General features: G+C 50.4%; 1 protein-coding gene across 1 annotated transcript; it reads right to left on the reverse strand.

Annotated features, from left to right (window-relative positions):
• Positions 1 to 1132: 1132 nt before the first annotated feature.
• Positions 1133 to 11619, reverse strand: CCDC160 (coiled-coil domain containing 160). Its single transcript, XM_063937474.1, has 2 exons — positions 11381 to 11619; positions 1133 to 3302 (listed from the first exon to the last, which is right to left on the reverse strand). Exon 2 carries the CDS (start codon positions 3287 to 3289, stop codon positions 2462 to 2464), a length of 828 nt encoding a protein of 275 aa, XP_063793544.1. The 5' UTR covers positions 3290 to 3302; positions 11381 to 11619; the 3' UTR covers positions 1133 to 2461.
• Positions 11620 to 14893: the final 3274 nt, after the last annotated feature.

Raw genomic sequence — 14893 nt, forward strand, 5'->3', positions numbered from 1 at the left:
ACGATGATACATGACCCCTCAAACATGGACTCATACATACATGCTTCTACTATCTCACTAGATCATACCTTTTTCTCACCTTCTTCTCTTCTCCCCTACCCAATCATCGAAATGTATTATACATGACATATATTTTTCTCTTTTTGAAATGTTTTAGGAAGTGGCAGTTATTGGTGACAGCCAAAGGGTGGACTGTCAAAGTCAGAAAAATATCACGCTGCACACTGCCATATATGCACCTCATGCGAGTGCCTGCTGCGCGTGCATGAGCCCTCCCGTGCGTGCGCATACTCTCAGTTGCGTGCACCCGCAGGCGCATGGTATGCGCATTTACGGTAGAGTTGGTGTTCGTCTAGCGGGCGACTCAATCGTAACATATTTTATTCATATAATGTATTTTGTAGATTATGGTCCCTTTGATAGAATCTGAAAGTTTAGTTAATGTAGTATGTTCGGGGACAAAGAGATCCCTCTTTGTTTGATACGAAGGGTCAGACAGGGGTTACACAGTGGTGTTTAGTACCCATCGGAAGAGAATATAATTAGCAATATTCCGGTGTTGGTTTGAAGCGGATTAATCGCTCGTGCGTATAGTTATGGACATAAGAAGTTTATGGACATTTACTATATTTGCACTTTATTACCCATGCGGCGGGAAACCCAGTTTCCCACCCACCTGAGCAGTTAGGAATAGTCACAGCCCACCTGTATGAACCAACCTATGACCTTTTGTTATAATGCGAAGACGAATTCCTGTGTCCAATGAACAATAAGAATGTAGGGACCATTGTACTGTATTGTGTGTAGTGTATAAAAGGACAAGCCGATCTGGGCCAGCTCTCTACTCTCTTCAACGGTTCTCATTGCTGATAATCGGGAGCTGGATATCCAGAAAAGGCGCTTGCGATTGTTTCCCCTGGTGCGTAAGTTTCTCTGCAACCATATTCTTACCTCATGTTTATTGTAAGCCATTCTCTCTCTCCTTCCCCCTTAAATGTAATTGTATCTTTATTGTATTTTATGTGTAGTGATTCGGTTAGGTATTTTATGTTATCTTGGTAGTGTATAACTTGTATTGTATTATTCTTTTGCAATTGAATGTTCATTCATTTCCTTAAAAGGCGTTAGACCCTTAGACCGGTATTTGAGTGTTTATTATATTGCTAAAGGGTTCTCAGAGCGTCACATACGCTCATACAGCTTTTAAACTAACAAGGTTACACTGTGTTGCATTTACACCTTATCACTGCACAAGGGTTTACAGTATACCGTATTTTTCGGACCATAAGACGCACCTGACCATAAGACGCACCTAGTTTTTAGAGGAGGAAAACAGGAGAAAAAAAAATCTGAACCAAATAGTGTAATATAAGATTTTTCTGGGACAGTGTGTGACAGAGGCAGCCACACAAGCACTGCCATAGTCACAGTACAGAGCAGCTTTTTCAGGCAGATGAGAACCTTTTTACCTCACAACTGTACTGTGTATACAAGGTTCCCCGCATCCAGCCTGTCAGTTTACGCTGCCCGAGGACTCGGAGGAGGTGAGGGGAGGGAGCGGGGGAGTCACGTGATGCCGGCGCTCTGCTGCCGCACTCTCAGATGCCGGGATCTGAGATGACTGCAAAGCAGCAGCAGCAGGACTCGGAGGAGGTGAGGGGAGGGAGCGGGGCAGTCACGTGATGCTGGCGCTCTGCTGCCGCGCTCTCAGATGACGGCAAAGCAGCAGACAGGACCCGCCGCTACCCGCTACCCGCACTCGATAACTGCAGCCTCTCCAACCCAGTGCGCTCCCACCCAGCGCATTGAGAGCGCTCCTTAAGGTTTTTATTGCTCTGCATATGTATTATTCGGACCATAAGACGCATGTACTTTTTCCCCCACATTTTTGGGGAGAAAAAGTGCGTCTTATGGTCCGAAAAATACGGTAAGTACATTGTTTATGGTATAGTTGTAAAGGTTTAACTCTGTAAGCGTCTGCGCCGCTCGTGATCTCCTCGTGGTCTCGAGCGTCCGCTACGCTGATAGCGTAGCATTACGGTAGTCGCTCACCTATAGTGTGCCCGATACCAACAGCGTATTCTCGCGAGCGTTTCGCTCCCGATACAGCGTCCGCTACGCTAAGGGCGTACCCTTACGGTACCTCGTGCGCCAATTGCGTACTGTGTTCTTTAACCTTTTAGAGTGTTTTATACAAGGTATAGAATAGGCATTGTCAAGTCGAATTGACATTGTCGGAAACGGGGCTAAAACCTGACGGATTTGGCTGCGAATTTGACAAAACACGTGGATCCGCGGCTAATCCGCCAATCAAAGTGTTTTCCGACAAGTCGGATTTTCTGACTTATCGGATAAACGGCAGTTTGATTGAAAAGAAATTGTTGGAAACTGCAGCTCATCCGACAAGTCGGGAAATCCGATATCAATTGAATACACCTCTTTATCTCTAGCATGCTGATTTTTATTTCTGTCTCTTTTCTTTAATAGTCTCTATTTCTCGGAGCAACTTATTAATTTTTACTTCGTACTGCAGTTTCACATTTTCAATAGCAAAGTCATTTCTAAGTTCCTGTTGCAGTTTCAAAGTTTTTAACTCCTGCTCCAAATCTTGTTTCTGGAACTGTAAATCCTGGATTTCCTCCCTAGATCTACTTAAATTCCTAGTAAGTCTGCTCAACATCACACATTTTCCCTGCAGGTCTTTCTTTAGAACCTGTAGGTCTGAATCCTTTTTCTCTCCATCTTTCTGTATCTGCTTTATCAAGACACTTTTACATTCATTTGCTCTTTTAGATGCTGCCAGTGTCAATCTCAAGGCCTCCAACTCCCGCTCGGTCTCCTTTTGTTTGGCCTTCAATTCAGATATCTCAATCTTGCAAGCACTAAACTGAAGTTTCAAGCGGCTCCCTTCAGAATGGTTTTTATTCATTTCATGTCTTAAAAGGCTCAGTTCATCTTCATTCCAAATGCAATAATTATTGCCATCAACAGCAGTAACAGAATCAGTATTTAATTTCTGGCAGTACCGGCAGGTGGCACTTTGGGCTGGGTCTGCCTGGTCATAATCTCGAATGATCATCTTGGACAAGATCTCTTTTCTTTTCTGCTTTTCCTCTTTCTGAACTTTATCAACTGCAGCCTGGTAAATCCCTTCCACTCTTTTGGCTTTTTCCTTGGCCACCTTTTCTGATGTCAGCAGATCCGGTTCAAAAGACTCATGAAAGAAATCTTGTGCACTGAAACGTGGTGAAAATAACTCTTCAACCCAGTGTTTTTTCCTCGTATCCATTATTAAGCAACACCTAAGGATCAAAACAAGAGTGTAAAGTAATATAGATATAATTACAAACTACCATTCTGATGCAACCGGACAGGATACTCATTTGTCAACAATTGGCCGCATGTAGCTATTGGGATTCGTTCGAGTCGGACGCAAAGTGGCTATTTTTTTTGTAATGCCACAATAGTCTGATTTACTACCTTATGCTAATGCAAGTTGCAATAGGTCTAATGGAAGGATCTGTGCAGCTTCAAGTGGGAGCAGCTCTGCCCAAAGTTCTCCTTATACAGTTGCAACCAGAAGCACTAGTACTAGCCGTACACCAGTCCCATGGAAGGTCCAAGAGACTCATCTGAAACCAGCTTCCATTCTTGGTACGCACGACTCAGAATAGCACGGACTATAGAACATAACCATACATGGAGGCAGGCCTACATACATACTTATGCAGATTTTTTTTTTTTTTTTTTTACTCTGATGGGGAGTAGCCACCTATTAAGTATATTAGATAATATCTGTGAGAAAATACAACACTTGATTATATTTCATGTCATTAATAAAATATGTTGTATAAAAATACTTTTAAAATGATATATCGCAGCGGGATGGGTACGAAATCCTGGCGGTCAGGATCCTGACGGTCAGAATGCCGATAGAGTCATCCAGACAGAATCCTAATGGATCACGGTAAGTAGTTTAACTCTACCCCACCGTTCCTGCAGCCAAACCCTAACTGTCCCCTCCTGCAGCCTAACCCTAGCCTCCACACCACAGCCTAACCCTAGCCTTAGTGCCTAACCCTAATCATCACCTCCCAGCCTAATCCTAACCCCTGTAATTCTCTTTGGGATCCGTCGAGATTCTGACCGTCGGGGTCCCTCTGCTGGTATTCTGACTGTCGGGATCCTGACAGATCCCAGTGCTGCTACTGTGCATTTATTTATAACATAGGGCCTAATTCAGAGTTGATCGCAGCAGCAAATTTGTTAGCAGTTGGGAAAAACCATGTGCACTGCAGGGGGGGGGGGGGGGGGGGGGCGATGTAACATGTGCAGAGAGAGTTAGATTTGGGTGGGGTGTGTTCAAACTGAAATCTAAATTGCAGTGTAAAAATAAAGCAGCCAGTATTTACCTTGCACAGAAACAAAATTACCCATCCAAATCTAACTCTCTCCGCAAATGCTATATCTGCCACACCTGGACTGCACATGGTATTGCCCAACTGCTAACAAATTTTCTGCTGCGATTAACTCTGAACTACCCCCATACCCTACAACACTGCACAATAAAAATCCCTTGCAGTGCTAACATATAGTATGAGAAGCCTATTTTGAAGCACAGTATTATTATTGATCATTATTTATAAAGCACTTACATATCACTGGATACGGTCAGCATCCCGACGGTCGGGATGCCGGTGATCATGTGATCAAAGCCAGAATCCTGACAGATGATTTCTCAAAGGTAAGTATCAGAGTTTTGGTTAGGGCCCGAGGGAGGAAGGGGGGGGGGTGGGGGTGGGGTGCTGCCAGAGCCGGCCCTAACTAATTTGATGCCCTAGGCAAGATTTTGGCTGGTGCCCCCTAGCACCGCCGCCAGTCCTGCAGGAGATGCCTGCGATGAGTCAGCTGGCAGCTCAGCTAACGTCAGACGCCTTTTGTTTATGAAAATGCATCTTATTTGCATTACTATGTGGCTAGGATGCATAGGATGCAGAAGCAGCTTCTGCTGGTTAAAATGATATGCAGCATGCCTATATACTGTGTGAGAATGTGGCTGTATCTGCATATGAAATGCTACATTACAGTGATTTCCAGGAATACACTGCAACGTAGCATTTTGTATGCAGATACAGCCGCAGTCACACACAGAATATAGGCATGCCGCATATCATTTTAATCATCAGAACCTGCTGGTGCCCCTGAGCATACCAAATGCCCTAGGCATTTGCCTATGCCTAAGGCCGGCTCTGTGTGCTGCCAACTTTCCAACATTATCTAAGCATGCAGTAAAAGAGGGGTGTGGTAGCAAGCTTCATTATAGCATGCATATGAGAGGTGGGGCTACCATGACCTGCCAGGCTGCCACAAGTGAGGCAGTGCGCTTTGAAGAAAGAAGAGTAGTACAACCACGCTTCTATGAGAAAGGGTGACATCTGGAAACGCTGAGTACAAATATTTACAGGAAATTATCTAAGAAGATTTAATAATACAATGCATTGTGCCTAATCAGATTGCAAAGGTGGAGAATAGTACAGAGTTTTTTCACCCAATAATATATGGCCCAGGGATTGTGTAAAAGCCAGAACGGTCCGGACTTCAGAACACCGGATCGGCTCCCTGTAGCGACTTTTGCCGCTGTGGAGATCTGTGTGCCAGCTGTCCAGAGCCGGATTAACAATGGGGCGGATGGAGCTGCAGCTCCAGGCCCCCCATTGAAAATAGGCCCACAGGACCCCAAATCGGCCGTCCGAAGTCTCGACCACTTTACGCACAGCAGCGGGGTCCTGCTGACTCCTCCTGAGTCTCAGTCTTTCCCAAGATCCTGTCCTAAGCTCCGCCCCCGGACCAGCCCGTAGCTCCGCCCCCTAGCACGGCCAACCTTATGGCTTACCTCACAGTCATACTCGGCTGCAGGTAAATTCATCGTGACTCCTCCTACTATTATCACGGAGCATGGACTGCCCTGCAGTAATGCTGAGGAGATTCCTGATCAGTGCAGGAACTCCTCAGCAGTTTCTGCTGTGCTCCTATTGGCTGAGTGACACATCACACAAGTCATTCAGCCAATTGGAGCACAGTCGCCCTCACACACACTGGCTGCCTGCATAGGAGGCTGAAGGATGAAATTGCAGGCACCCGGCGCAGAAGAACTTCAACATGATCGCAGAAAACATGGTTAGTGTGTCACACACATGTGTATAATACTATGCAGGCTAATCACTCTTGTAAGCGTGACCCACTACATGTTCCTTATATGTAATATATATGTAATACATGCTCCTTATATGTAATATGTAGCAGCCCCTCCTTTAACCCCTCGCCCCCACTAGCTGCCTTTTCTGCAGTATGTACACAGTGTTTACACTGTACAGTATATGTACAGTATGTATAGTGTGTGTGTTATATGTACAGGTTCCCGGCGCTCACACCTCCCCCCGCCCTACCCCTGCCCTCCCACACAGCCTAACCCTAACCCCCCTGCAGCCTAACCCTAACAGCTCCCCCCACTCACACAGCCTAACCCTAACCCACCCCCTAGTGCCTAACCCTAGCCGTGCCCCCCCCACTCACACAGCCTAACCCACCCCCTAGTTCCTAACCAGATCCGTGCCCCTCCCACTCGCACAGTCTAACCCTAACCCCCCTGCAGCCTAACCCTAACAGCTCCCCCCACTCACACAGCCTAACCCTAACCCACCCCCTAGTGCCTAACCCTAGCCGTGCCCCCCCCCCTCACACAGCCTAACCCACCCCCTAGTTCCTAACCAGAACCGTGCCCCTCCCACTCACACAGCCTAACCCTAACCCCCCCTGTAGCCTAACCCACCCCCTAGTGCCTAAACCTAACCGTGCCCCCCTCTGAAATAGCCTAACCCTAACCCCCCTGCAGCCTAACCCTAACAGCTCCCCCCACTCACACAGCCTAACCCTAACCCACCCCCTAGTGCCTAACCCTAGCCGTGCCCCCCCCACTCACACAGCCTAACCCACCCCCTAGTTCCTAACCAGATCCGTGCCCCTCCCACTCACACAGCCTAACCCTAACCCCCCTGCAGCCTAACCCTAACAGCGCCCCCCACTCACACAGCCTAACCCTAACCCACCCCCTAGTGCCTAACCCTAGCCGTGCCCCCCCCACTCACACAGCCTAACCCACCCCCTAGTTCCTAACCAGATCCGTGCCCCTCCCACTCACACAGCCTAACCCTAACCCCCCTGCAGCCTAACCCTAACAGCGCCCCCCACTCACACAGCCTAACCCTAACCCACCCCCTAGTGCCTAACCCTAACCGTGCCCCCCCCCTCACACAGCCTAACCCTAACCCCCCTGCAGCCTAACCCTAACAGCGCCCCCCACTCACACAGCCTAACCCTAACCCACCCCCTAGTGCCTAACCCTAGCCGTGCCCCCCCCACTCACACAGCCTAACCCACCCCCTAGTTCCTAACCAGATCCGTGCCCCTCCCACTCACACAGCCTAACCCTAACCCCCCTGCAGCCTAACCCTAACAGCGCCCCCCACTCACACAGCCTAACCCTAACCCACCCCCTAGTGCCTAACCCTAGCCGTGCCCCCCCCACTCACACAGCCTAACCCACCCCCTAGTTCCTAACCAGATCCGTGCCCCTCCCACTCACACAGCCTAACCCTAACCCCCCTGCAGCCTAACCCTAACAGCGCCCCCCACTCACACAGCCTAACCCTAACCCACCCCCTAGTGCCTAACCCTAACCGTGCCCCCCCCCTCACACAGCCTAACCCTAACCCCCCCTGTAGCCTAACCCACCCCCTAGTGCCTAAACCTAACCGTGCCCCCCTCTGAAACAGCCTAACCCTAACCCCACCCTGCAGCCTAACCCACCCCCTAGTGCCTAACCATAGCCGTGCCCCCCTTTGACACAGCCTAACCCTAACCCTCCCTGGCAATGCTTCCGATACCTGTACACTATGTACAAGGAGCCAAAGAATCTCCTTCAGCGGGGGTAGCGGGAGATGTATATTTTCCAGGGGAAGCCACCTTCCAGCAGTCAATGGGAGACTCGCTGGCTACGGGAACCTGCGCTATCACATTGCGGCAGCACTGTGACTCGCTGCCTCCCGCAGCAAGAATGTACTAGGACACATCTGTATATGTATTTGTTCACTATTTAGTGTAGGCGTCTCTTATCTAGTGTGGGCTTAGGGTGCGAGTTGCTGTTGCAATGGCGTGGAGACGCCTGCATGGCACTGCATCTTGCAGCCTGCTCCCACTCCTAATTCGAACAATTTTGTATGCAGTCACTTAGACATGTTCCCGGGAAAGGACTTCCTGAGCTCTTGTAAAGAAATACTGCTGCTGACACAGTGGGTAAGAGCCCAATCATCATAGGTGTTTCAGCACCACTAGCAATTGGTTAGAGACTCTCTCACATGATGGTCTGATTTAGACTACTACACACACCTGGGCACAGGCAACTATGGAGCTTATCAGGGTGATCTATAGGAGTTTTGTATTGTCCCTCCATTTATTTCACCTCTACACCCTGTCCCTGCATCCTGGTACCGTCACCCCTACACCCTGTCCCTGCATCCCAATACCCTCACCCCTACACCCTGTCCCTGCATCCCGATACCCTCACTCCTACACCCTGTCCCTGCATCCCGATACCCTCACTCCTACACCCTGTCCCTGCATCCCGATACCCTCACCTCTACACCCTGTCCCTGCATCCCAATACCCTCACCCCTACACCCTGTCCCTGCATCCCGATACCCTCACTCCTACACCCTGTCCCTGCATCCCGATACCCTCACTCCTACACCCTGTCCCTGCATCCCGATACCCTCACTCCTACACCCTGTCCCTGCATCCCAATACCCTCACCTCTACACCCTGTCCCTGCATCCCGATACCCTCACTCCTACACCCTGTCCCTGCATCTCGATACCCTCACTCCTACACCCTGTCCCTGCATCCCGATACCCTCACCCCTACACCCTGTCCCTGCATCCTGATACCGTCACCTCTACACCCTGTCCCTGCATCCCGATACCCTCACTCCTACACCATGTCCCTGCATCCCAATACCCTCACCTCTATACCCTGTCCCTGCATCTCAATACCCTCACCTCTACACCCTGTCCCTGCATCCCAATACCCTCACTCCTACACCCTGTCCCTGCATCCCAATACCCTCACTCCTACACCCTGTCCCTGCATCCCGATACCCTCACCCCTACACCCTGTCCCTGCATTCCGATACCCTCACCTCTACACCCTGTCCCTGCATCCCAATACCCTCACCTCTACACCCTGTCCCTGCATCCCAATACCCTCACTCCTACACCCTGTCCCTGCATCCCGATACCCTCACCCCTACACCCTGTCCCTGCATCCCGATACCCTCACCCCTACACCCTGTCCCTGCATCCTGATACCGTCACCCCTACACCCTGTCCCTGCATCCCAATACCCTCACCTCTACACCCTGTCCCTGCATCCCGATACCCTCACTCCTACACCCTGTCCCTGCATCTCGATACCCTCACTCCTACACCCTGTCCCTGCATCCCGATACCCTCACCCCTACACCCTGTCCCTGCATCCTGATACCGTCACCTCTACACCCTGTCCCTGCATCCCGATACCCTCACTCCTACACCATGTCCCTGCATCCCAATACCCTCACCTCTATACCCTGTCCCTGCATCTCAATACCCTCACCTCTACACCCTGTCCCTGCATCCCAATACCCTCACTCCTACACCCTGTCCCTGCATCCCAATACCCTCACTCCTACACCCTGTCCCTGCATCCCGATACCCTCACCCCTACACCCTGTCCCTGCATTCCGATACCCTCACCTCTACACCCTGTCCCTGCATCCCAATACCCTCACCTCTACACCCTGTCCCTGCATCCCAATACCCTCACTCCTACACCCTGTCCCTGCATCCCGATACCCTCACCCCTACACCCTGTCCCTGCATCCCGATACCCTCACCCCTACACCCTGTCCCTGCATCCTGATACCGTCACCTCTACACCCTGTCCCTGCATCCCGATACCCTCACTCCTACACCATGTCTCTGCATCCCAATACCCTCACCTCTATACCCTGTCCCTGCATCTCAATACCCTCACCTCTACACCCTGTCCCTGCATCCCAATACCCTCACTCCTACACCCTGTCCCTGCATCCCAATACCCTCACTCCTACACCCTGTCCCTGCATCCCGATACCCTCACCCCTACACCCTGTCCCTGCATTCCGATACCCTCACCCCTACACCCTGTCCCTGCATCCCAATACCCTCACTCCTACACCCTGTCCCTGCATCCCAATACCCTCACTCCTACACCCTGTCCCTGCATCCCGATACCCTCACTCCTACACCCTGTCCCTGCATCCCGATACCCTCACCTCTACACCCTGTCCCTGCATCCCAATACCCTCACCTCTACACCCTGTCCCTGCATTCCGATACCCTCACCCCTACACCCTGTCCCTGCATCCCAATACCCTCACCTCTACACCCTGTCCCTGCATCTCGATACCCTCACTCCTACACCCTGTCCCTGCATCCCAATACCCTCACCTCTACACCCTGTCCCTGCATCCCGATACCCTCACCCCTACACCCTGTCCCTGCATCCCGAAACCCTCACCCCTACACCCTGTCCCTGCATCCCGATACCCTCACCCCTACACCCTGTCCCTGCATCCCGATACCCTCACCCCTACACCCTGTCCCTGCATCCCGAAACCCTCACCCCTACACCCTGTCCCTGCATCCCGATACCCTCACCCCTACACCCTGTCCCTGCATCCCGATACCCTCACCTTTACACCCTGTCCCTACATCCCAATACCCTCATCCCTATCCCTTTTCTCTGCATCCCGATACCATCACCTCAACACAAAATAGGCCCTTCATAAATTTCAGCTCCAGGCCCGTGTGGACTTTAATCTGGCACTGCAGCTGTCACATACATGGAGACGGGCACAGAAAGCTCCACAGCGACAGAGGTTTCTGCAGGAAACCGGACCGGCATTCCGGTATCTAAACCATTCCGGATTTTACACAATCACCAAAACAAAGACCTCCAAATTCTTACAGACTGGTTTATTTTCTTCCTACATTGTTAAACACCCACCAGACTATGTATAACAGATCAGCGACATGCATACTCCACACCTCACTGTAGTTGGCTGGCTTCCAACCTGAGATGAGAACACCCTGAGAAAAATCTGTGATGTTCACACGAGTGGAACATTATGCATCACGTGTCTGCTATCGTCATATTGGGACACTACATCGCATAACCGTAGTTAATTCGTGATATGCATTTTCGGAATATTCATATGGCCTACAGAGCACTGACACACACTTACCTTGGTTTCTCTCACATTGCTGTGCTCAGCTGTACAGTACCGTAGCATAGCAGGAGTAACCAGGAGACACGCCTCCGCGCATGCGCCGTTGTCTCCATGTTTCTGGAAGAAGCGTTGCTTTCAGTCACCATAGCAACGAGGATGCGTGCGCTTTGCCGTTAGATCTGTGCTCACGTGTCCAGTATAGGCCAATCAGGTTCAAAAGTGCTTGTTTGAAGTACAGGGTAGCCGCGTGTAACCGCGTGAAACATCATCATGTGACTAGAGCGCCAATAGAATGTTGAGATGGGATTGGAATGGATAGCTCTATCTGAGAACAGAACAACAATTTAAAAGTAGAGTAGTACAGCAGCATGCATGCATGAGTACTAATACTATAGCGGCAGTGCAAAGCCTAGGCAGCCTGCCGTGCACCTTGGTAGGCACTGTAAGTCCCAACATGCCCAGTCAGTCGCAAAGACATTATTTTTATTAAGGTACTGATACTAAACATTACGGGGGCATACGTTTTAATTCAAATACAATATTAGAAAATAAAAATAAATTACCTCTTGCCCACTCTTAACGTAGAGAGGGTAGGGGCAGGGCCGACGCAACCATTAGGCAGCTGCCTAAGGGCGCCGGCCACTGGAGGGCGCTGCTACATCTGTCATTGTGAAAAATGTATCTCGCTTACGTCCTAGAGGATGCTGGGGACTCCGTAAGGCATACTTACTGACTTCTGGGCTGCTCTCTCCGGGAGAGAGCAGCCCGTCGGCTCAGCAGGGGGGGCTGGCAGTCAGGTGACGCGCAAGGGGGGCGGGCCGGAGGCGGAACGGGGCCGGAGGCGGAACGGGGGTGGGCCGGAGGCGGAACGGGCGTGGCTTTTGGAACGCGTCATTTAAGCCATGCCCCCCGCTGTGTAATGCCGCGATTACCGGCATTATACAGCAGGGGGCGTGGTTACGATGACGCGATTCAACAAGAATCGCGTCATCGCCTGCCCGGACCGCCCACTTTACTCGTTAAGTGGGCGGCGGGCAGGGGGTGACCCCCGTAAATCGGGAGACTTGCCTGCTCTTCCGGTGGGCCGGGAGGGTCACCCGTTTTTCGCAGTGCCAGATAAAGGTCCACATGGACCTGGAGCTGAAATTTATGAAGGGCCTATTGTGTGCCACCTTCAGGGAGTGTGATTAGCATCATGTGGATGTGATTAGTGATGTTGGAGGTGTGACCATTGTTGTGGGGGTGTGGTCTACACAAAGGGTATATTAATAGTGTAATGTAAGAGTCTTTGAACAAAGGGAAACACCTATTGTTAACATGACCATAATATGCAGTGCAGCGCTGTCATTGCTATAGCAACCCCAAATGCCCGCAACTGCCTCTCATATTTGAAAAATAGAAAAACAATGACGTGCCAAGCTGCGAAGTAAGAATGGTTAAGAATAAATGACAAATTATAACTAAAGATACTGTAAAAACATATAAACATGAATCCAAACCCCAGAAAGGGAATCAAAAAACACACGCTACCTGTGAAAGAGTATCTGTATAATTAGGCTGACAGCTTTCATGCCTAACTTTTTGACCACCCTGACATCTGTGGCTGATAAGTATCTGATGATCTATGGTTATACAGTATCTCTGCTGTCATCCTTGTGATCATTGTTGAGCACTGAAGTTTTGTAGTACTCAATGCCTTTTGTCTTTAAAACACAACACAATGGCCCTCATTCCGAGTTGTTCGCTCGTTCTTTTTCATCGCAGCGATTTTCCGCAAACTGCGCATGCGCAATGTTCGCACTGCGACTGCGCCAAGTAAATTTGCTAAGAAGTTTGGTATTTTACTCACGGCATTACAAGGTTTTTTCGTCGTTCTGGTGATCGTTGTGTGATTGACAGGAAGTGGGTGTTTCTGGGCGGAAACTGGCCGTTTTATGGGAGTGTGTGAAAAAACGCTGGCGTTTCTGGGAAAAACGCGGGAGTGGCTGGAGAAACGGGGGAGTGGCTGGGCGAACGCTGGGTGTGTTTGTGACGTCAAACCAGGAACGAAACTGACTGAACTGATCGCAGTTGCCGAGTAAGTCTGGAGCTACTCAGAAACTGCTTAGAAATTTCTATTCGCAATTTTGAGATTTTGATGGGAGGAATAGGGGAAGAGTAGGTGGTGATGGGAGGAATGGGGGGGAGATGAGAGGAATACGGGGAAGAATAGGAGGTGATGGGAGGAATAGGGGGAGACGGGAGGAATAGGGGAAGAACAGGTGGTGATGGGAGGAATAGGGGGAGATGAGAGGAATACTGGGAAGAATAGGAGGAGACGGGAGGAATAGGGGAAGAACAGGTGGTGATGGGAGGAATAGGGGAAGAGTAGGTGGTGATGGGAGGAATGGGGAGGAGATGAGAGGAATACGGGGAAGAATAGGAGGTGATGGGAGGAATAGGGGGAGATGGGAGGAATAGGGGAAGAACAGGTGGTGATGGGAGGAATAGGGGAAGAGTAGGTGGTGATGGGAGGAATGGGGGGGAGATGAGAGGAATACGGGGAAGAATAGGAGGTGATGGGAGGAATAGGGGGAGACGGGAGGAATAGGGGAAGAACAGGTGGTGATGGGAGGAATAGGGGGAGATGAGAGGAATACGGGGAAGAATAGGAGGAGACTGGAGGAATAGGGGAAGAACAGGTGGTGATGGGAGGAATAGGGGGAGATGAGAGGAATACAGGGAAGAATAGGAGGAGACGGGAGGAATAGGGGAAGAACAGGTGGTGATGGGAGGAATAAGGGGAGATGAGAGGAATACGGGGAAGAATAGGAGGGGACAGGAGGAATAGGGGAAAACAGGTGGTGATGGGAGGAATAGGGGGAGATGAGAGGAATACGGGGAAGAATAGGAGGAGACGGGAGGAATAGGGGAAGAACAGGTGGTGATGGGAGGAATAGGGGGAGATGAGAGGAATACGGGGAAGAATAGGAGGAGACGGGAGGAATAGGGGAAGAACAGGTGGTGATGGGAGGAATAGGGGGAGATGAGAGGAATACTGGGAAGAATAGGAGGAGACGGGAGGAATAGGGGAAGAACAGGTGGTGATGGGAGGAATAGGGGGAGATGAGAGGAATACAGGGAAGAATAGGAGGAGACGGGAGGAATAGGGGAAGAACAGGTGGTGATGGGAGGAATAGGGGGAGATGAGAGGAATACTGGGAAGAATAGGAGGAGACGGGAGGAATAGGGGAAGAACAGGTGGTGATGGGAGGAATAGGGGGAGATGAGAGGAATACGGAGAAGAATAGGAGGAGACGGGAGGAATAGGGGAAGAACAGGTGGTGATGGGAGGAATAAGGGGAGATGAGAGGAATACGGGGAAGAATAGTAGGGGACAGGAGGAATAGGGGAAAACAGGAGGTGATGGGAGGAATAGGGGGAGATGAGAGGAATACGGGGAAGAATAGGAGGAGACGGGAGGAATAGGGGAAGAACAGGTGGTGATGGGAGGAATAGGGGGAGATGAGAGGAATACGGGGAAGAATA

This window comes from Pseudophryne corroboree, chromosome 8, assembly GCF_028390025.1.
Source record: "Pseudophryne corroboree isolate aPseCor3 chromosome 8, aPseCor3.hap2, whole genome shotgun sequence".
In the NCBI taxonomy this organism is placed as follows: domain Eukaryota; kingdom Metazoa; phylum Chordata; class Amphibia; order Anura; family Myobatrachidae; genus Pseudophryne; species Pseudophryne corroboree.

Bases quoted from the DNA above. Each gene is read 5' to 3' on its own strand.
- CCDC160 (XM_063937474.1), bottom strand. From the start codon at position 3,289: ATGGATACGAGGAAAAAACACTGGGTTGAAGAGTTATTTTCACCACGT.